The sequence below is a fragment of the Macaca thibetana genome, chromosome 6, assembly GCF_024542745.1.
Source record: "Macaca thibetana thibetana isolate TM-01 chromosome 6, ASM2454274v1, whole genome shotgun sequence".
NCBI classification, from domain to species: domain Eukaryota; kingdom Metazoa; phylum Chordata; class Mammalia; order Primates; family Cercopithecidae; genus Macaca; species Macaca thibetana.
In genome coordinates, this window is record NC_065583.1 from 44562554 (window position 1) to 44587393 (window position 24840).

Genomic DNA, 24840 nt, shown 5'->3' on the forward strand with positions numbered 1-24840 from the left:
TGTAGAAGACAGTCATGAGGCTCCTTTAAAAGAAAAAATTAGAATCCTTAACTTTAACAAAAACTAGAATGTCAACAACCCCTCTGGTGGAAAGAATTTTGCAGCCATTATAGTAGCCAAAGATGATTTTCTTGCTGCTCTGTCTTACCTGTTAGGTGATCAGTATTTATTGCCATAGAACAAAAAAAGAAAGATTTTGCCCTTTGTGTTTGTTTTATGCTTGTCTTAGGAAACCCCATAGGTCCTTTTCCATTATTTATTGTTGCAACTATCTTCCATGTGCAGTTAAGCCCTGTTTTATGTTTTATATTAGCATGATAGCCCTTATCTTAGCCAATGTAAGGGAAGTGATTAGCTATTGAGTGGCGCATTGGTGGAGAGAGAGGTGGGAAAGAGCTGGTTGCCAGCAAGGCAGGAACTGAGAATTGTTTAGCTTATTTAGATGCATTGATGAAGTATTTTAGCCGTGACTGAATAGCACAGGACACACACACAAAAACAGAGAAACAACAGGAATACGTAAGACTTAAGTTATATGGCACTTGCCAATTCCGATAGTGGGGGATGCAACCATTTTTCTCTCAGCTTGAGGTGGTTTCTAATAGTAGATGCCCCAAGAAACCTCAGCTCCAATCAACACTAATTTTGTCATGATTGCTTCAATGTTATCAGTTGAGGAATGAAATTTAACAACCTTGGGAACCACCCTAAGGAAGCAGAAAAGAACCTGCTCTAATTGGAGAAAGAAAGGGCTTGAAAATGAATAGTCTTCAAATATCCATTTACACAGCCAAGTGTTTCTGAAAAATTAACAGTGAGAGGGATGAAAGTAGTAACAGCTTTAATTTTAATATATCTGGGGAACTGCAAATGCTTTGTAGCTCATTTAAATACCTCACCCAGTGCTTGGCATTTACAAGGCTCTCAAACAAGCTTTGAAGTTTATAGGGTCAGTTCTCTGAAAACCTCTAGGACCTTTCACCTGTGGGATTGAGATTCCAGGGAGGAGATGGTATGGAAATCTGCTTCAGGGGGCATGGGATACATTTTCAATTAGTCAGATTTAATAGGAGCTGCTTTCTGGTCCTGCGAGAATAAAGAATTTGCTTATGAGAGTTCTTTGTGTGTACGTTTACTGGTATTGATTTTCTGTCTCACATAACAGTACCCTGGAGAGCTTACCACTTCATTCTAGGACCCTTTAAACTTGTTCAATACTTTCAACACTGCTCAAACTTTTCTACCAAAGAGCTCCTAAGGACAAGTAAGAGCAAATACCTATTTTGAGGTTCAGGGGGCAGAATCCACTGTGAGACGTACGTTCTTGAAGTCTCTTCTATACAAGTGTATATACATTTTCCTTTCTATTCCATAGTAGATCGGTGATTGCCTTAACATAAATAAGTTCTAGCCAGGCTCAGTGGCTCAAGCCTCTAATTCCCGTACTTCTGGAGACTGCCATTGGTGGACTGCTTGAGGCCAGGAGTTTGAGACCAGCCTGGACAACATAGCCAGATCCTGCCTCTACAGCAACAACAACAACAAAATTACAAAATACAAAATATAAGTTTTAGATTACCTACTACCATCTAGTAAAATAGATGCTGCAGGGAGATTCAATATAGATTTGCATTCTCCTTGGCATATCATATAGTCTGAGAAGCAAGGATTAGGTTGGATTATGGGAACACAAGAGAAAGAAGAAGTGACCAGGCTGTGCCAGATGCATATGGTGTAGGGCTACCTGTTTCCCTTCCTTTAGTTGATTTTTAGACTTGTTGAGAGATGAGCTCACCAGAGTGCTCCACTGAAGCTCTGTTCCATAGGCTGCTCTACTGCAGAAGTGACCTCTTCATCTGAGGCTCTGAGAGGTGATTTGAGGTCCCTGTTTCCAATCTGGGGTAGGCTTTCCCTACAGACTTTCCTGTTCTGGTTTCAATGAACACCTGTCACTGCCAGGCTCTGTAGGAGAGGGCAGAAGACATTCACGGGCTGAGGATCAGAGAGCACCAACCTTATACACCACACTTGCCTTGCTGAGCCCTGCCTGCCCATTTGTCGGCAACATACCCCTTGCCACCAACTTCCCTGGACTCCTGTCTGCTTGGATCAACAATATTTGCCAGATTCTGTTTCCCTAACCAAGCTCTTCTTTTTTTCTAGCCTCTTACCAACAGTGCTGGAATGTAGGCCCTTAGGATACTTTAACAATTAAACTCTGTGACTCTTTAATAGTGACATTTCAAAGCCCAAAAAGCATCTCTTAAAACAAAAAGAGCACGAGCATAGGTTTGTGTACAAGGCTCTGTTGTGTGAACCTAGTGCCCAGAACTTAGGAGACGAAGAGGATTTTCATCCTTTATCCCCAGCCCTTACTATCTGTGGGTAGAGACAAGGCAGAGGGCTCTACTAGAGAGGCATGAGCTACCTGGTGGTTGTAGGGTGGTTCATCAGTGGTGTGGATGTGGTTAGTCAGCAGAAGTTTTCGCGACAAAGTGGACACCATGCTTGATGTTGAAAAGCTTTAATGTTTCTTCTTACAGAGTTTACCATTTTGAGATTAGAAAGACTGAACAGAATTATGGCTCCAGGATCTTGTGTTTCTGAAGTGTCCAGGGTCCCTTGCCCTTAGTGGACATCCATTTTCTGTATTTTAGGAGCAAGGTAAAAAGAGGTGGTAAGAGCCATGAAGATAATAAATGAGTATGAACTGTGCGCCAGGCCCTGTGCTAGACGACCTTCATGTGTTATCCCATCAGATCCTCACAACATCTCAGTAAAGTGGATCTGTTTGCCTGCAACTGAATCCTAAAGAGTTAAGCAACCCATCAAGATATCTCACAGGCAAGAAGTGGGACAGCTGCCTCTCTCCTCTCAAACTTCCATCTCTCCCAGCCAAATGCTTGGGTTCTTATCTTCTAGGTACACTAAAAATTTGGCAGAAATTCTTGGAGTTGCTGAGTTTCCCAATCCTTACATAATCAACAACCATGGCTACTGAATAATGTCAGAATAATCAGAACCAAAAGAGTTAATTCTCTGGATGTCTTTGGCCTGGGGAAAGCTCCATGTTTTTATAGAAATTTTAATTGCATTAAAGTGAAGCACAGGTACAAAAGATAGACTTTATGAGCCACAGTGATCTTTTAAGTATACTTTTTTCCAGGAAATATTTGATTTTTACTATGCTTTTTATGCCCTCTTATTCTCTTAGGTTATAGAATTGGTTCTTTTGTATTTTGAGTAAATCTCTCTCATTTGTTCGTAAATGTCTTATGAATAATTTATGTCAATTATAATGAAATAGAACCCAAGTACCTTTACTATTATAGCATTTTAATAAATTCTGGCCATTGTGATGGATGAGAAGGTAAAGACTTCTCTGTGGATGATATCTTTTTCTCTACTTATAGGCAAGGCCATTCTCAGCTCCTGTTGCCCACACTGCCCTGTCCCATGCTGCACCAGGCTTCATGCATCTCCCCATTAGCAGTGTGGAACATACGCACACTTCACAGAAACCTCTCACAGAAGGAACCACAGTTAGTTCACCTGGTCCTGTTGTTTCTTAAGGCAGAGGGAGTTAAGTTCACAGGACAGCAGCATTGCCTTTAAAAGCAGCTTGCACTTTTGTATTCATTATAAAAGTAATAAAGCTTATTAAGATAGCCAACAATTTGGCTTTGATTTCTGATAGCTCAATCTTTTTTCACAGGAAGGCTTTTTTTATGAGGTCTTCTGGGTAACATGAATCCTGGGGAAGGTGGACAGAGGGGTGTGGTACATTGCTAATTGACACTTTAATCATAGCCTTTATCCCCATCACAAGTTATTTTCATTAGTGGTTTAGTGACTTCAAGTATCAGCCTTGGTGTGAGACTCACCAAGATTAAAATCCAGGCTCACTGACTGTGTGACCACAAACAGACTTAACATTTCTCTGTCAGTTACCAGTTGGTAAATTAAGAATGATCTGATCTCTGTATCCATTTCTTTATTGTTGAATTAGGATAATAGTACATTATTCTATAGTTGGTGGTTGTCATTGTCTCCATGTCAGCCCCCTAATTAGGTGACAGAGTATGTAATATTCTCCCTCCCTTTCCTTTCTATTTTATCCCCCCTCTCCTTCTACTTCCTCTCCGCACTCCCACCCCACTTTCAAAGGGAAATCAATTTCTTGATGGAAATGCTGAGTGAGGGTCCTTGTCAGAGCAGCTGGGGAGCAGGGAAAATGTGAGATGACAGCTTTGAGAAGGGAGGCTTGGCTGCCCAGGCTAATAAAATTTTGTGATCGTTGGTTTTATGACTCACATTTCCACAGCTGCTCTGGCAGACCCCTCTTAATGCCTTCTTTTCTAATGATCAGGACGTGTAAATTACCATGTTGGGCTTATCAGTGGTTGCTCATAATGTCTTGCTTTGCATGTGAGCAGAGGGGCCAAGCTCTTCCCAGCCACTCTCAGTAGTGGGTAGTGCTTAACTCCTTCATCTCAGAGACAAATGCCAAGATCTCCCAGGGCTGGGCACCTGCTCTGAACCCTGGCCACGGTCACGGCTTGTCATTGTCTCCTTGCTGCACACAGGATTTGAGATAGAGGGCAATCAGGAGAAACTGAGGGCCCTGGTCTGGGAGTAGGGCGGAGGCTGTGGCTGTGGCTATGGGGAGAGGAAGGGTAGGGAAGGGAAAGGCACTTCCTTTGGAAGAAGGCAGGTCTGGTTCTGAGTAGTGGCTTTGCCGTCAAGGCTTTATGGTGCTGGGAAGTTACTTTACCGTTTCAAGCTGGTTTTCTCATCTTCAACTTGCCTTTTCACTTAATTTATCATAAATATCTACCTATGTTACCAAATATGGATCTGCTAGTTTCTGTAAAATAGCTGCATGACGTTTAAAATATGTATTATGTAATTAACTAAACCATTTCCCTACAGTTGGCGTTCTGGATTGAATGTTTTTGTCCCCCTCAAATTCCCATGTTGAAGCTCCAATTCCTAGGGTGTCTGTATCTGGAGAGGGGGCCTCTAAGAAAGTAATTAAGGTTAAAAGAGGTCCAAAGGGTGGAGCCCTGAGCTGATAGGATAAGTGTCCTTATAAGAAGAGACACAGAGAGAGCTGACTCTCTCTCTCTCCAAGTGCTTGCATCGAGGAAAAACCATGTAAGCGTGTAGCAAAAAGCTGGCTGTCTGCAAGCCAGGAAGAGAGCCCTCCTAGAACCTCACCTTACCGGCACCCTGATCTCAGACTTCCAGTCACCAGCACTGTGGGAAAATAAATTTCTGTTGTTTAAGCCCCCAGTCTGTGGTACTTTTGTTATGGCTGCCCGAGCAGACTAACACAGATGGACATTCAAATGGTTATAATTTCCCCTTATTATAGATTATTAAGATGAACACTTTTGCCTAATATGTTCACTTGCTGGATCATAGGATGTTTCTTTTTTCCCTTTTTGCTTGTTATAATTTTTATATGTACCAAAATGGTGAGAGGATACCATAAACTTCTATACACCCATCTACCTGTTTAACAATTGTTATCATTTAAGGGCACAAGCAAAATATTGGCCCCCCAAAAAGGCTGTTATCAGTTTATAACCCACTCCCCGACCACACACAAACACACACACACACACACACACACACACACACAATGTAACAGAGAAGATGCTTTTAGCTTTGACACAGAAAGAAGTCCCCAGGCCTTCAGTTGAAAGGGGAAAGAAAAGGTGTCTTCCCAGGAGGGCTATCTTTGGTCAGACTCATCTTTTTATCCTCTGCCTATTTGTCTCTGCCTGTCCCGTGTCGCTCCCCACAGATTCCCCAATCCTTAAATGCAGGAGTCCGATCTTGGTGTCACTCTGCTCTCTGCCCTATCCAGGCACATGACCAATAGGCCCTTTATTTGTCCTGGGAGAACTTGGCCAGCCCCTTGAATACGAAAGGAAAGAATGGTGAGGAGGTTTTCCAAGCTGCCATTCTTCCCTGGTTACAGCAAAGACTGTATGGGCAGAATCTTCTGTTTTATATTCTGAGAGACTCTGTCGTCAGCTGGTGAACAAGCCTCTCTGGAGACGCGGGAGGCAAGATGCATGCACGGGTTACCATGGGGACAGACAAGCTGCCATAAATGTTCCTGCTCTTAGCTTGAGCTTGACGAGGTTTTCACAGTTTGGAGTAATTTCTTTGTCAGTCGTCCATTAAGTCACTCCTAATGAATCACTGGGAGTGTCTGCTCTTCACATGAACCTTGGGTTAGCATGACTCAGGCAGAGAGCAGTCTTAAAAGCAACAGCGAGACAACAGGCCATCTTTAACTGGTGGACTTTTTGCAAATCGAGGGGCCTCTGACCTGAGGAAGATTCTGGAAGTCACCAGAGTGGGCCAGGAGTTCATGCTGCTGTTTTAGATTAATCGTTTGCTTACTGGTCTCAGCCGGTAGGCTTGTGCCTCCCAGAATCCTGTGTGGCTTGATGTTCCTGGGGAGAGGGAGGAAGGAGGTTCCTGGCAGGAGAAAAGGGGTTCTAAGAGGACCACTGGGCCCTCCAGCCCTGACATCCTCTGTCATTTGGAGGACAAGAATATATGTAGTGTGTCTCTTCTTACTAAGTGCCACTTTCTACATAAAATGCATATTTAGGGTTCCCTCTTCCTGCCCCTCTCCCCCGACTTTAGTCTGGTCACAGGTTCTTGCATGCTGGGTTGAAGGCATGGTGGAACTCAAAGGCCCTGGCTCCCCAGCATGGTCCCTGTGGCTCCAAGGCCCTTCAGGACCAGGCTCAGCCGCCTCTCCAGGCTTTTTACTCACTGGCCTGCTCCAACCTCTGCCAGCCCGAGGAAACACTTGGATTCCTTAAGCCTGCCACAAACTTTCTTACCCCTGGAAAGACAGCTTCCTGTTGTCTGGAGTCTTCTTCCTCATCCTATTATCTGGTTTGAACCTACTTTTCCATAGATGTCAGTCTGTTCAGGAATTCTCACATGACCCCCTGAAAGGCTGAATTAGGTACCTCACCTGTCCCCCATAGAACTCTCCTCTCAACAGTGCTCAACAGTGAACCCCTGGCGAGCTGGAAGGACATCGTTTTGCTCACCTCTTTGTATCCACCTTTAGCCTGCAGAAAGATGCTTCACACTGAATGATACTCTGTAAATGTTAATTGAATAAACACAAATGTGTGTGATTTGCCCCAGGTGAGGAACCCTTTGGGCCAACCCACAAAATGGAACCTTCTTCTCATCTCAGCATCTCTGAGATGGTATCAAGCTCTGCTGTGCTAGGTGTCATGACCCTTTGCCAATTAGCCTACAGGATGTGCTCAAGGAGAGCGCAAAGGCTTGATTCGGGATTTTAAAATCAATGTCGCTAATTAAAAAAATAACTTGTTGCACTGAAAAACAACTTCAGAAACAATTAAGATAATTAAAATATCACCACCTTAATTGAGACCAAGTAGCGAGCTTAAAAATAAAGTTAATAAAAAAAAAGTTACATGAAACTAGTAATTAACTGGCTTTTGAATTCAGTGCTTTACAGCTTAACCAATCTCTTTAAATTAATTCATTCTTGGTTTGTTCCTTGAGAAAAGTTTCTGTAAAAAGTCATTCTGGAAAAAATAATTGGATATGTGCTGGGTGCCAGTTGACTCTTGAATACTTGTGCATATAGGTGGGAAAGATAAAATTAACCTTTGGTGGTCACCTGCTCTGTGCTAGGGAAGCTGTCCTGTTTGGGTCCACAGGAGTCCTGCAGGTTTGGCGATAGAAGAGGTAGAGAGGACACAGGGCTTTGTCATCCTCTGGGGATGTCTGCATCCTGTCACTCCTCGTATGCAGAGAGAGATTGAAACTTAGAGCAAGGTCCCCAAGAAATCAGTAGCACCATGACAAGGAAACTTTGAACCCTGCTCAGGGCTGTCACGCTCAGCTGTCTCTCCTACCTTCTCACCTGCAGTTTCCCCTACTTATTAAAAGGCCTCTCAAATGCCACTTATTATTCGGATCTCTTATCCTTCTCTTTACAAAGTGCCGCTACAGTCCTCTCCAGTACCGGTGCTGGGTGGGTGCCTTTCAGGAGCATCCGTCACCCTGAGCGTTGAGGCTGCTAGAAAAAACGTACTTGGGAGGCCTGCGTTTAAATGGAAATGACACTCCTCATCCCCTTTCAATCCCAGTGTTGCTGTTTTTCAAAAACAAAATGCGGCAAGGTGATGAAACAAACGCTGACAGCTTGATTTGTTACTGTTTTGTTGCTCTGTGAAGTTCATTTACTCTAAATAGTTTGCATACAGGTTTGAAGTATTCAGACTCTAGTAATTGATTTTTAGCAGACTTGATTTCTGTATGCAAATTGTTAAGTATGTGTAGGGAGTTTAATAATGAACAGTTTTTATTTATTAGTATTTTGGATTGGAGGTTTTTGGTTTTTAAAGAAATGTTAGCTTCCAGAAGTGGAGGGTGGTCTACAGGAGTTAGCCTAAGGTAGGGTGACAGATGGCAAGACTATAGGAACAAAATTGACCAGACCATGGTTCCTTTGACTCAGTTGGGGGATGGCTGCATTCACAGGCGGTAGGCTGAGGGCTCAGGTGTCCAGAGCTGGGCACCCCACCCTCTGGGGGAAGATCAGGGCTGGTGACCTCATCCTGTGGGGCGTACTGAGAGGGAATCATGGACCATTCTCTGCAGCACCAGCTCACCTGGCTGCCCCCTCCTTTTACCCAGTAAGTCTCATTCTGCCCCAAAAGCCTCTCAAGAATATGGTGCACCTGGGCCCTTGGTGTGAGGTAAGCCCCCCAATCAGCTTTTAAAAGAAGATAGTAGGAGATTCTCATGCTTCGAGCATACCCTGGTGAAGAATTTGGGTTCTGGAGTCACAGCCCAGGTTTGTTCTGCATCTCTCATTAGCAATTTATTTTTAAGACCTGCACATTAATAGCAGCTACCTCCTTTGATAGCTATGAAAATTAAATGTGGTAATCCAATCAGAGGGCTTAGTTCACTGCCTGTATGTCAAAAGCACTCGGTGAGTGTTAACTATGGTTCTTTGTTACTATGAAAACTCATTATTTACTCTGGGAACAAAAGACAAACACAAACAACTTAATAAACACATATGAGGTGCTTAGCATGTTCCAGGTCTGTGCTAAGTACTTACAGATATTAACTCATTAAATGTTCATGACAACCACCATGCAATAGCAGGTTCTGTTTTTATCCCCATTTTCACAGAAGAGGAAAGTGAGGTATAGCAAGGTTAACAAGCAGCAGAGGCAGGGTTCAGTCACAGAAGCTACACCGCCCTGGAGTCTGTGCTGTTCCCGGCTCTGCTCAGCTGATTCCTGATCCTTGTGATTGCACTGTCGGTTGAGACCACCCGGGGGGCAGTGTGGCATGTTAACAAAGTTGGCTGCAGAGGCAAAAATAAGCTCAAATTCTGCCACAAAACTTGTCATGTAGCACTGCAGATTTTGACACCCATCACCCTAGGCCAGCCTGTTTTTGTCCATCTCTGACATCCACTCAAGTGAAAATCTCAAGTTCTCTGCTGCAGCACTTGGCATGTATTGGGGGAAATACCTCATCTGGTAACTATGACTGAGGCTGCCAGTGGTCTAGTCCCCAAGTTTCTTGAGATCTATAAATGTCTTCATCCTGTGGTGTGTGGAAGTGTGAGAATGGGCAATGAAGGACTGACATGTCCTGCTAAGCTGTTCAAGGCCCAGAAACGCCATTGGGTGTTGTGTGTTCAGGACCCTTGAGAAATTTTCATCATTACTGGTCATCTGGTAATCATTCTTAATTGTTGACTCAATTTTGGATGATTCTTGGAGAACGAGTCAAAGTTGGCTGAGCTGTAGTCCCAGGTTTGGCGTGGGGTGGGCTGAGACCACACCAGCCTCCTGGCTTCTCATGCAGACATCCCCAGGAACCAAAAGAGTTCCACTTAGGACCAGGAAGCTCTTGCTGCAAGTTTCTGGAAGGCCCAGCCTGGGAAGACTCTGAAGGTAGACACAGGGCCCTGCCACCTGCCTTGCAGAGGTTGCCTTCAGCTTAAGAGCTCTGAGTGAATGAACACTTTGTCCCTGGGGCTCAAATCAGCCTCTTTTATCTCACAGCCTGTTTCTCTCTGCTAAGATCCAAGTATCAGAGCCACATCCCTTGGGGAGTAGACTCTACCAGGTGACTCCCCTAGGACTGGGCCTTGGGTCTTGTTACTTTCCAGATGGGCCTGAGAATGCAGCCTGGCTTCTGTTTACAGCTGCTGAAGCTGCAGCAGTGGAGGGAGCCAGCTAAGCTGTTCAAGTAGCAGAAATACCTTTGGATGTTGTGTGTTCAGGACTCTTGAGAAATTCTCAGCAGGCATCTGAAGAAAGTAGCGTGCAGATTCTGGGCCTGGGCAGGAAGAGAGGAACGGTGACGTCCTCTACATGCTGAGGAGTCAGGATGGCTAAGAGTCCATGATTGAGGGCTCTGTGACATTTCTTTATGTTTGTTTTGGTTTGGTTTTTTGACCATGTCATTTCTTGTAGAAGTTTTGCTGTACCTGCTCAGGATACCAATTTGTTTAACCAAATGTTTGCATGGGGAGGACATGGGGAGACATCACCTTCCCTGACTGTGGAGAGCAGTTATGAAAGATTTACTACTTAATAGGCTTTAGGCCCCAGAGCTGGAAGATGGCACAATTGCTTTTGTTTTGTAGAGAATTCCCCGAGGCCTCTTCTGTGCCAATGATGAGCATGTGCACCTCAGCATGCAGAGTGCTGATTAGCCGAGGGCCTGCTGCTCAGCCTATTCCAGGAAATGTTGCAATATATGAACTGCTGTCTTTGGAGACCCTTTCTGGAGTTACTTGTTTGAATCAACTCCCCCCACCCCCTCCCGTCTCATTACTGCCTCCCCAAAAACCACACTTAATAGTCAGATTGAGTATCTTATGATTGCCCGAACATGCCTCCCTGCACTCGCTGTGCCGGTTCACTCTGCCTGGATTGCTTTTTCTATCTTTGCTTTTCAAAATCCTGCCCATCCTTCAAGATCCAATTCACATATTAATGCTTCACCAATCCTTGCCCTAGAAATTGATCTCCATTTTTCTCTTGAGCTCTGTTATCATTTTATATGCCCGTCATGGTCCTTATCTAATTCTGCCTTGCACAATAAATATTTATGTGTAAGCTTTCCACTCCCTGGTACATTGTAACTTTGCACAGCACAAACTGTCTCATACATCCTGAAGTTCTTCAAAAACTTAAAATAGGTTGTTTATGCACATAGTTAGTGTTTATTGAATGGAAGCAAAAAACTCTGTCCTCAAGGACTTTTTATAGGAAATGAGTAAACTTAGGCATGAATGAAGTCATAAAAAGCAACACCAGATTCATAACCAAAGAGGTAAAAGTAGCTCTTGTTTCTTGGATCACATAAGATTTGAAAGGATTTTTTAAAAGTAATTCCTGCCTGAGCTGAAGATGCTGAAACACCCAAAGCACAAAGGAATTGCTCCCCTGATGTTGAGGAAGAATGTGTGATATGCACAGAATTTCCCCAGGCTTGGGCTTTCATGCTGTTCCCCTCCAGCCTCACAGAACAGCACCGAGGGCAAACACATGGTTGGTTTATTTTCTACCTGTTTATTTAAGTAGAAATGGAAATTAAGGCCGGGTGCAGTGGCTCAGGTCTGTACTTCCAGCACTTTGGGAGGTCGAGGCAGGTGGATCACCTGAAGTCAGGAGTTTGAGACCAGCCTGGCCAACATGGTGAAACTCCATCTCTATTAAAAATACAAAAATTAGCCGGGTGTGGTGGTGAGCGCCTGTAGTCCCAGCTACTTTGGGAGGCTGAGGCAGGAAAATCGCTTGAACCCGGGAAGGGGAGGTTGCAGTGAGCTGAGATCACACCACTGTCCACCAGCCTGGGCGACACAGCAAGACTCCATCTCAACCAAAAAAAAAAAAAGAAAAATTAAATGTCCCTGGAGGTCCTAACCCCGCCCTCCTTCTTGTTTTTGCCTCAGCCCTGGACCCATCCAAGGACCCCTGCCTGAAGGTGAAATGCAGCCCTCACAAAGTGTGTGTGACCCAGGACTACCAGACCGCCCTGTGTGTCAGTCGTAAGCACCTGCTCCCCAGGTAAGGCAGGAAGGCTGGGGGCTGGGGGCTGGGGGCTGGGAGGCATTCTGCAGCTGGCAGATCTAAGGGTTTCTAGTCTTTGATGTGGGGATATGGGGAGGGGAGAGCATAGTATTAGGGTCGCCATTTGTATGGTGTTTGGTGCCTGTACTCCGACTATGATAGGAATCTCAGTTCTCAAACACAGGTTTACAAAGAATGTCCATCTTTATTTCCTTTAAATCGGCTTCATTTTGACTCTGAGTCCGGATCTGCACAGATGAGGGGAAAATTCCTTCTTGGTCATTATTGGGACCTTTCTCCTCCCAGAGTGATGCCACGACCCAGGAAACTTACAACTAAGAAAACAGGGGCCAAGTGTTTAGTCTCCTGGTTGCACTGACAGCCTCACTGTGATGATTCTTCGAGGTCCCTTGAGGCTCAAGAACTCTCTGCTTCCATGTCTCCATCGGATGTAGCATCTTTGCCAGCCTTGGTTTTTGGGTCCTGCTTTCTCAGGACCACCACACCACCATTCCTTCTGGGAACATGCTATTTCCTCAGGGTACAGCCCCTGATATCCTCTTTTCCCCAGCCCAGGGGGAAGTGTCCCCCGTCTTCTTCAGGGTCCTTAAAGTCATTGCTCTTTCCCCTAACTCCAGTCCCAGCATCATCTATTCAGTGGGTTCAGGCTTTCACAAATGATGGATGCAGCCTTTCAATTCAGACTGCTCCTTCCTTCGGTCCTGTAAAAATACCTGAAGCATGAAAGCAAACAAATATACACATGGAAACGGGCTTTCTTTAAGAAGGGAGTCGGATGGGGCAGGGATGAGAGGAAGGCAATTTCAGTGCATATTCTGCATTTCTCCCTGTACTGCCTGTACAATTGAGAGGTGTCACAATGGGGCTTTTACCCGTGTCCATTTCCCAAGGGGGTAATATGCTTTGCCGCTCACTTGCACTGCACCTTAGGCAAATAAAGCAACCTTTCTGAATATAGATAAAGATTCCCACTTAAATCTGCTCCCCACCGAGAACTTTTGCTCTATATCTCCAGCTTGAGCTGGGACCATGCAGAATGGGTCCTATCCCCTCCCTCTGTTCCTGAAGTCCAAGCAATGCTGGTCCCCTTGGCTGTTCCTCTTGGGGTATGTTTTAATTTCCCCCAATCTTGTAAATGGTTCCCTCTGGATGTGCCTGGGGAGCTCCTGCCCTCTGAAATCATGGTCTGGCAGAGAAATGGTGCTCCTGACATAAGGTGAGCATCTAGAGCAGCCCTCACCCCACACCCTTCTGGCCTCTCTAAGCCTGGCACCTGCAGCAGTAGACCTTGCCTCCAGGGCCATCTTGCTCTGGGTCACTGTCAAGGTTATTTTTAAAATAATCAGACTTTGTCTCTACAAGAGCAAGATGCAAGGTATCATAATGTGCTTTTCTCTGTCCCCAGACTGAACTGTTTTCCTGGTGGTAAAGCTAGATTGCATCCCTGAAAGACTTCAGCCTGTGCCAGCATTGTGCTCAGCACTGTTTCTTTGAGTTCTTTCAGCCATTTTGTAAATTTGGTATTTATGTTGTCTCTGCTTTCCAAAGAGAGGACTGAAGCTAGTGAGGCATTAGTAATTTGTTTGCAAGCAGCAGCATGATTCAAACCCAGGATTGTCTGCCTCCAAAGTTCATGGTTTTCACTACTACAATATGTTGATGTCTTCATTTTACCTGTTATTGTCTGCTCATCCATTCAATGACATTCAATGAAAAGGTATTGAGGCTTTAGGCACTAAGGCTCCAGAGGTAAACAAGAGACTCTATTCCTACCCCCAAGGAAAGTCAAGTTCATTGGGGAGTTGTATGTAAAAAAATATTTTTGGGGGGATTTATTATTTGAAGTTCCTTTTAAGGTATATATTATCTGAGAAAACTAGCGTAGAATCTGCTGCTGCATGCAATGTCTTTCTTCTTGGATGGAGGGAAGATGTGGCCATATTAATTAAAAATACCCGAATACCCTTTGGGATGGTGCTCTAGGTTGTTTAGCCATGTGTGTTGCGTGTGTGTGTGTGTGTGTGTGTGTGTAAGTGTCAGATGGGGAGTCCATTGCATGTTTCCTCCTATAATGCAGAATATAGCCCTTTCTGGAAGTGTTAGACAAGACATTTTTAGTTTTAAACTCAAATCGGTTTGAGACCTACTCAGCAACCTCATTGATATTCATGCATATCCAGGTGTAAATGGTGTTTTTCTGGGCATGCCATGATTCTGTGTTGGAAGCACCAACACTGTTGTGCTTGTGTTGAAAATTGTAATCCTCATCTTTCACATCTTCTGGTGACCACAAAATTACAGTGGCTAAGAGCATGGATTTGGGAAGGAGACCCATCTGGGCTCAATTCCCAGGTTGGCTATTTCCTTTTCCAAGTGGCCTTGGCAAGTTACTTCATCTTTCTGAATTTGTGCTTCTTTATCTGTTAAATAGGTTCAATGGCAGTGCTTCTACCATTCCTCTTTTTCATTTGCTGGAACACATCCTCTAGTAATTCTTACAGGGAGGGTTTATGGGTGATAAATTTTATGAATCCTTGCAGAGTATTGTGTGTGTGTGTTTGAGTGTTCAATAAAATGATGGTGTGTAAAGTACATAGTCTAGTGTCAAATAATGACAGCTGTTCGTACAATTACTGAAACAATTATGGTAATAGTTATTATTGTCTACTTCATTTCGGAAGGTCAGCCAGAAATCTCCAGAGTTGCAAGTTACTGACTACAAAGTAACTCACTACAGGTGCCTTGGTCCCTACCCAGTTTGATTGTGCCTGCCTCTGCAGTTTCTGCAAGAGGAAGCCTTTGCAGTTTAGTGTGAGGATGACAGCATCATTTCTGCTGCCCCCTTTACAGTTCACAGCAGGTGTAGACTAAGAAGATGATGGGATTTCTGATAATTGGACCCATCGATTCATTGGAAAAAGCCCAAAGAGGAGGTGCTGGCTGAGATGGCATGCCCACTCCTTTATCAAGGTCTGAGAGGCAGCCTGGCTCAGGAAGCCCCTGAGTGTGTTTGCTGTGGTTGTATGTCCAGCCTTTCTTCTCTTCCTCTTAGAGGCTGAATCACTCAGCCCACGATATCAGTTGAGTGCATACCTCTTCGAAGGGTCTTGGACACCTTCCCAGAAGAAACATCTGTCCTTCCACATTATACTCCAGGGGTCCCCTCTGACCAGGGAAACCATGTTGACAACTCTATTCATTCATCAATCAGGGAAGTAATCTTTCTCTCTGTGAAACATCTGTAGGCAATCTCACCAGCCAAGTTGGCCTCTGCAGCAGCTCAAGAGGCAAATCTCACCTGCCAGACAGTCAGGAGTGCACACAGAGAGGCAGCCAGGCCAGCCGTTAGCTGATTATGAGGCTCCAGACTTAGGCTATCTTTGCAAGCAGATCAAGACAGAAGGACAGTGAGCACATCAGTGAGAGAATTTCATTAGCTTTCCTTGCCTGCGGAGATTGAGTGAACAGAGGAGCTGTTTGACACACACATCTGTGACTGCAGTGTGTCAGGGCCGGCAGGCAAGCAATTTCAGTGGGGGGCCAAGCAAGGCAGCCAGCCCTCCCCTGCTGGAATTCTTCTCCTTGATTAGGGTGGCATTTGTATTTGGTTTCAGGTAAACTCACATTCTCTTTGGAGAATTCTCTTTGGAAATTCTTTGTTTCACACCTTCCCGCTGTTAAGCAATATTGAGTGGGGTTGCGGGGGACAGATTTTTGTAGTATGTTCATCTTTCAAGTTCTCTAAAGGGGCCGGTTATGCACAAAAGAGCAATGTGAAGACCGCTGGGAGTCAGGAAGCCTTCTCGTAGGTTACTTTAAAATAATTTTGAATTAGTTTGGTGTGATGATAGTTGATGCTTGTTATAGAAAATATTAAAAGTAGAGAAAGAAAAAGAAACAAGAAATAGGCAATGGTCACACTATCTAAAAATTAATTAAAATATTGCAGAATATTTTCTTCCATTCTTCCATCATGAGTTTTTTCTATTGGTGTGTTTTTGTCAAAATGGATCAAGTGGTTCCTATATTGTATATAAAAATTTCTATTACGCCCTCTTTAGTTAATTTTTTAAGTGAGTATTTTGGTAATACTACAAATTATTGGCAGATATAATTTTTTTTGAGACAGTGTCATCTGGGTGAAGGGCGGTGGTATGATCATACCAAGCTCACTGTCACCTTGAACTCCTGGGCTCAAGCAATATAGATATATATTTTAATCATTATATAACATACTATACAAAAAATAACTTGAAATGAGTCATAGACCTAAATATAAGAGCTTAGGCTTTTTTAGAAGTCTTGGAAGAGGCTTAGAAGAAAACGTAAGAGTTATGACCTTGAGTTTGACTAAGATTTCTTAAGTAGGACACAAAAAGCCTGAATGGTAATGCAAAAAGAAAAGCAACAAATTAGACTTCATCACTGGTCTTCTAAAGATACTTTTACAAAAATGAAAAAGACAAGTCACTCTGAGAGAAAATATTTGCAAAACATGTACAACAAAAGATTTGATTCTAAAATATAATGAAAGCATACGTGCATTTAAAGACTCCCTCCTGCGTGTTCATATCAGCTTTATGTGTGATAGATAAAAACTGTGAAACAACCTTAATGTCAACAAGAGGTGAGAGAGTAGACAGATTGTGGTCTATCTCATAATGGATTACTATTCAGCAGTAAATAGAAATAGGCTATTGATACATCCAACATAATGGATGAATCTGGTAACAATTAGGCAGAGTGAAAGAAGACAAACCTCCCACACAAAGGGGGAGATACTGTACAATTTCCATTTACATGAAATTTTAGAGAACACAGACCAGTCTGTGATGACAGAAAACAGGTTATTTGTCCTCAGAGCAGTGATCATTGAGTGCCTAAGCATTCTGTAAGGCTCGATCATAAAGTAGACCCTTTGGAAGACATTTAAGTCACACTCTGGTCTTAGATGGCCAGGATCCCATTGGTAAATGGGGTTGTTTGCGGAAGAAGGGTTTTTATTGTACTATTCTTCCTGACTTAGGTTTTAGAAACATTCTCATAGGCATTCTTAAGAAAAATGTTCTCTTAGGGGACAGGGGGATAAACAGAAAGTCCTCAGGCCTGCAGAGGGTTCTGCCCTCAGGGATTTTCTGCTAGTCTGCATGGCTGGTTCTGATTTATTGTCCTGTGGGGTGGGAGATTGTGAGGCAGAGGGTGGAGGTTTCCCTACAGAGCGCTGAACATTGATTTTACCTCTCTGTTGCCATTGATTTTCATTTGGAGAATGGAAAATTGAAGCATTTGTTTTAAGCCTTCCAGACAAGCCACATTCTCAAATTCTGCAAGTGTATTGTGAATGGGAGGGAGGGATGTCAGGATGGAACTTACAATATCTAAGTATACCCTTCAAGCCTTTGGGGAGCAGTGGGAACTAATCTGTTTTTAAATAAGGAGCAGACATGGCCCGACTTCCCAATGGGCTGGGCCTCTCTAATGTAATGGCCCTTTATCTCCGCTTCTTAACTATCTGGAATAACAACTAATTCTCCACACCAGCAAAGAATTCAGATCCAGTCGAGGCTCTCGATACAGTAGACCGATCTGAGAGCTTTCTGTCTTTTATGTGAACTTGAAAAAAGGAATCAAAGTGTTCGAGGTCAGAGAGAAGTACATCACAGAATGTGCCTCAAATACCAAACTCTCAGAGGAGATTTGAAAGGATGATGGTTATTTCATCTCAGTTTTGTTTTACAACAAAGCACTGCCTCCTGCTACAGGGGCTTTGAACTGGTTGATTATACATACACATAGCTGTCGAGGTTTGGAAGACACGTGGCCTTGCAGGAAGTGGGTAATTCCTGGGTGTCTGGATGGCTTTCTGGCACTTCACAAGTCAAGGCATTGCCAGTGACCAAAGAGTGATTGTGTCCATATTCATTACTATGATTTTATATTTAGGTAGCTTATGCCCCTTCTCCAAGTGGCTCATGCATTGCTTGGGGGTCCTCCTTTAAGCTCAGAGGATCTTCATTTACTGTGTTCTGGGTCTGGATAGGGTGCCAATGAGAGCTTGGTGCTATATCCCTACACTGATTGTGGAATTAATGCAAGGAGTTTTGGGTTTCCCTCTTCCAAATCAGTCATCTTTGTAAACAGAAACATCATCACTGTGATCTGTTGTTTTGCAAATAAATACCACTGGACAGTAAAGAAGATGAGATGGAAAGTGGCTGGCTCAAGGATGCTACTTACTGACCACCTGTCTTGTGTTAGGCACCCTTTGCAGGAGGAATCTTACCGACTTCTCACAACAGTCTGCTAGGTCGGTATTATAATACCCATTTTACAGATGGGATTGTTGAAGTTCTATAAATAACTGTCCTAATTGGACACTGCCAGTAAGGGGAAGATTAGGAACCACAGTGGAGGTCAGTGCACTTCCAGATTCCATGCCCGTTGCCTGTGCTGCGCAGCCTCCTCTGCTGTGGAGTCATGGGGCAAGCTCCCAGGAGCCTGACGGGCATTTCCCTTAGTGATAACTGCCCCTCCCCCGCCCCAGCCTATCTGTTCCTGGCCCTAGAGGTGCTGCTATATAGATGCCTGGGACCTTTTCTCCTGTCCTTGCCCCTTGCAAAGCAACTAGTCCGTGCCCTGATGTTAAACCTGTTTCTTCTTTCTGTGCCCAAAGCAATAATTCTGAGTTCATTTTTCCCCTTCTTGGCTTTTCCGAAAGTAATCATTCAAACCACATGTCACTTAAACATAGAGATATTTAATTACTTTAAACCCACAAGCCCCTCTCTTCTTTCTTTTAAACAGCAGAAGCACTTTATGGCTGTGCTCAGGGTAAGGACCCAGCTGCTTGTGGAGCCTTCACTGAACAAGATTTTATAACTCAAGCCACTTAACTCCTCTGTTCCTTTGTTTTTCTCTCTGAAACGAAGACTATTGATTAGATGATCTTAATGACGAGCAGCAGAGAGTAAAATGCAATTCATAATGGAGATGTGAATAATTATGTGGAATTTTTAGTCCCTTGGATTAAGGAACAGAATGAGAGGCAGATCCTGCACATTGTCAGGCAAATTCGCTAGGCTGGTTTTACAAATACAATTTTTTTTTTTTTTTTTTTTTTTTTTTTGAGATGGAGTCTTGCTCTGTCGCCCAGGCTGGAGTGCAGTGGTGCAGTCTTGGCTCACTGCAACCTCCGCCTCCCAGGTTTGAGCGATTCTACTGCCTCAGCCTCCCGGGTAAGTGGGACTACAGGTGCGTGTCACCATGCCTGGCTAATTTTTTTGTATTTTTAGTAGAGATGAGGTTTCACTGTGTTAGCCAGGATGGTCTCTATCTCCTGACCTTGTGATCTGCCTGCCTTGGCCTCCCAAAGTGCTGGGATTACAGGTGTGAGCCACTGCACCCGGCCTACAAATACATTTTAAAAATAACAAAAGAAGACTACCAGTAAAATGTGTCACACTCACCTTGTTCTGCCTTGTTTTCCCATTTTTCATTTAACATGCTTTCAGTGCCATCTGAAGATGGGGGTGGGTGGGGCAGGTTTACCTGGCAAGGTCGACCAGTGAGACTCCTACCTCCTGCCTGACCTGGTAGTTTCTAGATGTACCCTCAAGAACCAGAGACTCTGCCCTGGGAGCTTGTCATCTCCCCTCCAGGCTGTACTTGCTGGAAAACAAATAAACAAACAACAACAACAACAACAAAAAACGCTTCCAGAAGGGGCAGTTCATATTTTCCATTGACCCCAAAGCACTGGATCACCATCTTTTTTGAGCCATGATTTATCTGTAGGAGATGGAGAATGTTTTATGGTTGAATTCCCAGGATGTGCACATGCTCAGATGCTAATAAGTCAAGTGTCTGTGAAGCTGGGAATGGCAGGGCCAGGGATTGATTAACTATGCCCTCTGATTTCCTACCTCCATTTCCAGTAAAATGGCATTAAGTACACTGCCCTTCTCTGCGGTTCTGCCCAGAATGATGGGGCTGCAGTTGCTGTATTTATTGGTGTCCTTGCTTATTAAGGAATGTACATATTGGTGTATTTCCTGCATCGAATTTCAGCGGATTAGAAAAAGGAGGTTGAGGTAGGTGTGCCTATTTTGAATAGATAATTACTAGCTGTGATTTCCACTAGGGATCAGGACTTGCTGGGCAGCATACAGGCGTGAACTGCTATATGAGCACATCTCTCCCTAAACATTGAGAAAATAACAAACCTGAGCCCCCCTGCAATTCACTAAAGATGTTAAATTGCCCATCTTGAGTAAAAATTCCTAGCAAGCTCTGGAGACTTTTTTTTTTTTTTTTTTTTTTTTTTTTTTTGAGACAGAGTCTTGCTCTGTCGCCCAGGCTGAAGTGCAATGGCACGATATTAGCTCATGGCAAGCTCCGCTTCCTGGGTTCACGCCATTCTCCTGCCTCAGCCTCCCGAGTAGCTGGGACTACAGGCACCCGCTACCACGCCTGGCTAATTTTTTATATTTTTTAGTAGAGACAGGGTTTCATCATGTTAGCCAGGATGGTCTCGATCTCCTGACCTCGTGATCCTCCCGTCTTGGCCTCCCAAAGTTTTGGGGTTACAGGCTTGAGCCACCACGCCCGGCCGGAGATAATTTTTAGTATTCAGGTAGACCAGAGCCTGTGTGGCCTCAAACAATGTCATTTTTTTTTTTTTTTTGAGATGGAGTCTTGCTCTATTGCCCAGGCTGGAGTGCAGTGGCATGATCTTGGCTCACTGCAACCTCCACCTCCCGGGTTCAGGATATTCCCCTGCCTCAGCCTCCCAAGTAGCTGGAACTACAGGCATGTGCCACCATGCCTGGCTAATTTTTGTATTTTTAGTAAAGGTGGGGTTTCACCATGTTGGCCAGGATGGTCTCGATCTCCTGACCTCGTGATCCGCCGCCTCAGCCTCCCACAGTGCTGGGATTACAGGCGTGAGCCACCACGTCCAGCCGATATAATCTTCTTTTATAAAAGTTATGAGATTGAACTTTCCCACTTTTACTTCATTTTAATTTTTCTTTAATCACTTTCCTTCTCCTTTGTTGTTAATAAATCCACTGTCACTTACTTGCTGTTCTGCCGAAACTCATCAAGATCCAAACCCAGAGGTTTTCAGTTTAGACATTTTATATCAGATTAATCCAACCAATGAACCGTGAAAAACATTCTTTATGGATATGAGCCACCACAGTAGGACCCATCTGGGGCGCTGACCATGTGGGTTCTGGGCCGGAAAATGGACTTCGGATGATTTAGATGGACATTCCAGGCTATGTTCAGAAGGACTTTTGTTTTAAATAGAATGTTCTCAAGCTAATGTTCTGTCTTTAATGTTCCTCATGGAGAGAGGGTACGCAGGGCAGGCCCTCTGTACACAGAGGGACAGGAGAGATGAAAGTTAATTAGTTTGGGGACCTTGGCACCTTTCCAAGGCACTCTTTTAAATGAGGTTTTTCATGGGTATGCATTGAACCCAATGTTGCTGTGTTGCCAAGTAATGAGAAGTTCTCCTCTCAGCCTGCCTTGTCCATTGATGCATCCACAGCTGGAGGTGCTGTGGTGTCATGCTTCCCAGTGAACTTCAAGTCCAGCTTGGGAATGGTGACATTGACCTGAAGGAAAGGAGGAGACCTGGCTCAAACTTTCCATTGTTGTGAGGAATTCCCAAGTGGACAGCAAAGTGACAGGGGACCCTCTGGCCTGGAGCTAGATTCCTTTTCTTGGCAGGCACCAGGGGAGGGCATCTCTGAATATGGTGACAGTGATGAAATGCTTTAGAGCTTGAGTCCTTCCTGTAGTTGCTTCAGCAGGACTAGCTCAGAAAACTGCTCACGTGCATGCTCTGGTGATGCTGGGTTATGGGTCATTATTTCAGATCCCACTAAGTTGGAGTTTGTCATAATTTCTTTATTCAACAAATATTTATGAGTGCCTTCCATTTGCCAGACACTGTGTTATATGTTTGGAGTTTTGTGATGAGTTGGCATGGTCTACCCATGTGGAGATTAAAGTCTGTTGAAAGAGACAGATGAAAAAAACTTAAATATCTAATAAACTGTGATAAGATTAAGGAGGATAAGAGTGGAGTGGTTTAAGAATCACTGCCTCTGCAGGGGGCAAAGGTAAAACCGCCTTTGGAAAGATTATGACAGCGAGGGAAGTCTAGCATGGGTGACTCCCTCTTGCCTCTAGCTTCACAGGCTGGCTGTCTTCGCTTAGTCCTGGACACAGGTCAAACCAACCATGGGAAGAATTTAGTTTATAGTTAAACTTTGAAAGAAGGATGAGGGGGGAAAGAGTAGAGGGGAAGTTCCCTCTTTAAAATGATCCCTTTCCTTGCTCGGGGACCAAAACCATCTTTGTGAGTCTAATGAAAAGCCACAAGATTAGGATTACGGGAGGGGTCTGAATTCGGCTAACATGTAGGTATAGCTAAACAATAACCAGCCATTGTCTACCAGCTTACCTTTCTCTAATCCCTTGCTGCTCAGGAGTCACGTGACCAGAGGTCACAAGATTTGTGACTTTCCCTATTCTATCTATTGCTCCTATAGGTAACACCACTATTGTAGAACCTAAGATTGATCTTTTGAGATATTTTTCAGATCTGCGCATGCAAGCATCTGACTGACTCCACCTGGACCTGGGACTCATGACTCAACCGGTCCTGTGGCCTCTACCCTGAGGAGGACTGAATGCATGGGAACCGTTTTTCACAGCCCTATGATTTTATCCCCCATCAATCAGTGGCACCCATTCCCTAGGCCCCTGCCCACCCGATTATCCATAAAATCCCTGGTCTCTGAATTCTCAGGGAGGCTGATTTGAGCAAGAAAACTCCTGTCCGACCACTTGGCTAGCTCCGCATTAAACTCTTTCTCTTCTGTAATATCACAGTCTCGGTGAACTGGTTTTTCCTGTGTAGCAGGCAAGAAGAACCTATTGGGCAACTACAAAGGGGTAGGTGCCAGCAAGGCAGAGAGGAGGGGAAGTGTTCTCAGTGGAGGGAACAGCCTCTGCAAAGGCCCTGAGTCAGTGAAGAAGAGAAGGAGCTTGATGTCCAAAAGAAAGTGAGAAAGGGGAGGCCTGTGCTGCAGGAAAGAGGTGACTAAGGGAGTGTGGATACCTGAGGCTGGAAAGAAAGGCAGGGCTAGATTCTGCAATACCTTGAAGACCATGAGGACATGTGCAGCTCTCAGACCAGGTATGATGGGATGTTTTATGTGACTTTCAGTTGGAGAGTGATAGAATTGTGTGGTTTAGGGTGGACTGTATTTCCTTAAATTCTTTTTCTTTAAAGCAGACTTTTGTCCCACATGAGAGAATCTAGAGGGTTAGATTCGTACCACATGAGAGAATCTAGAGGGTGTGCATTAAAAATCCTAAAGATATCCTGATTGAGCTTGTAGACTAGTAGAGGAGGTTAAGAATGTGAATGTGTGTAATCTAATCTAGAAGATAGAAAATCCCATGAAATAAATTGGAAGTTCTAAGAAGGAAGCAAGCACTTCCAGCTGCAGTTGGGGTTGAGGGAGGGGTGAACTCAGATAAAGAGCATTACTTAGTAGTGTTTATTAGTATTTACTAGTGTTTAAGAGCATATGAGGACACTGGCTCAGACCCACTGGGACATGCTTAATGTTGACACCTGTTAAATGGCACAGCTGGGGGACCAGGGCCGTGCTGCCCCAAACCCATCTTCTGTGTAAGAGCCACTCTGCCCTCAAGCTGCTTCCTGCACTGAAGCTCCGTTTCCTTCTAAAATGATTACTTTAAACTCCACATTGTGGTATTTTTATAAGGAAAGCAGTGAGCTTAGTATCAGTACATAGTAGGCACCCAATAAATTTAGTCTTTCATCTGAACCTCTAGTTCCTCAGGAAACAAATCAGATGGAGGAACAATCTTTGCTAACCTCACAGAGGTTTTCAGGCTCATATGTGCAAAGGGCCCTGCTATTTTTAATGTTCTGGGTGGTGTCAGTTGTTATCTTAGTCCATTTGGGTTGCTATAACAGGACACTATAGACTGGGTGGCTTATAAACAAATTTATTTCTTACAGTTCTGGAGGCTCGAAAATCCAAGATCAAGGTACTGTCAGATTCTATGTCTGGTGAGAACCTACTTCCTGTTTTGTAGACAGCTGTCTTTTTGCTGTGTTTTCACATGACAGAAGAATCCAGGAATATCTCTGGGGCCTCTGCTATGAGGTCACCAATGCTATTCATGAGGGCTCCACTCTCATGACCTAATTACTTTCCAAAGGTTCCACTTCCAAATATCCTCACATTGGGGATTAGGTTTCAACATAGTAATTTTGGGGAGATGCAAACATTGTCCATAGCATTCTTCTTCTGACCCCCACTAAATTCATGTCCCTTTCACATGCAAAATATATTCATTCTATCTCAATAGCCATAAAAGTCTTAATTCATTCCAACATCAACTTTAAAGTCTGAAGTCCAAACTCTCATCTGAATATCATCTAAATCCAATAGGAATGAGATTCAAGATACTGTTCATCCCGAGGCAAATTGCTCTCCAGCTGTCAACCTGTGAAACCAACATGTTGTGAGGTTCCAAAATATAATGGTGGGATAAGTGTAGGATTACCATCCCAAAAGGGAGAAATAGAAAAGAAGAAAGGGATAATGGGCCCCAAGTAAGTCAAAACTTC

At 44.0% G+C, this 24840-nt stretch overlaps 1 protein-coding gene across 1 annotated transcript in view; it reads left to right on the plus strand.

Moving 5' to 3' along the window:
* SPOCK1 (SPARC (osteonectin), cwcv and kazal like domains proteoglycan 1) overlaps nucleotides 1-24840 on the plus strand; it is a 616468-nt gene that overhangs the window by 443825 nt on the left and 147803 nt on the right. Inside the window, exon 5 of the mRNA XM_050795625.1 lies at nucleotides 12014-12128. Coding sequence (XP_050651582.1) covers nucleotides 12014-12128 — 115 coding nt within the window. The remainder of the gene's footprint in view (nucleotides 1-12013; nucleotides 12129-24840) is intronic.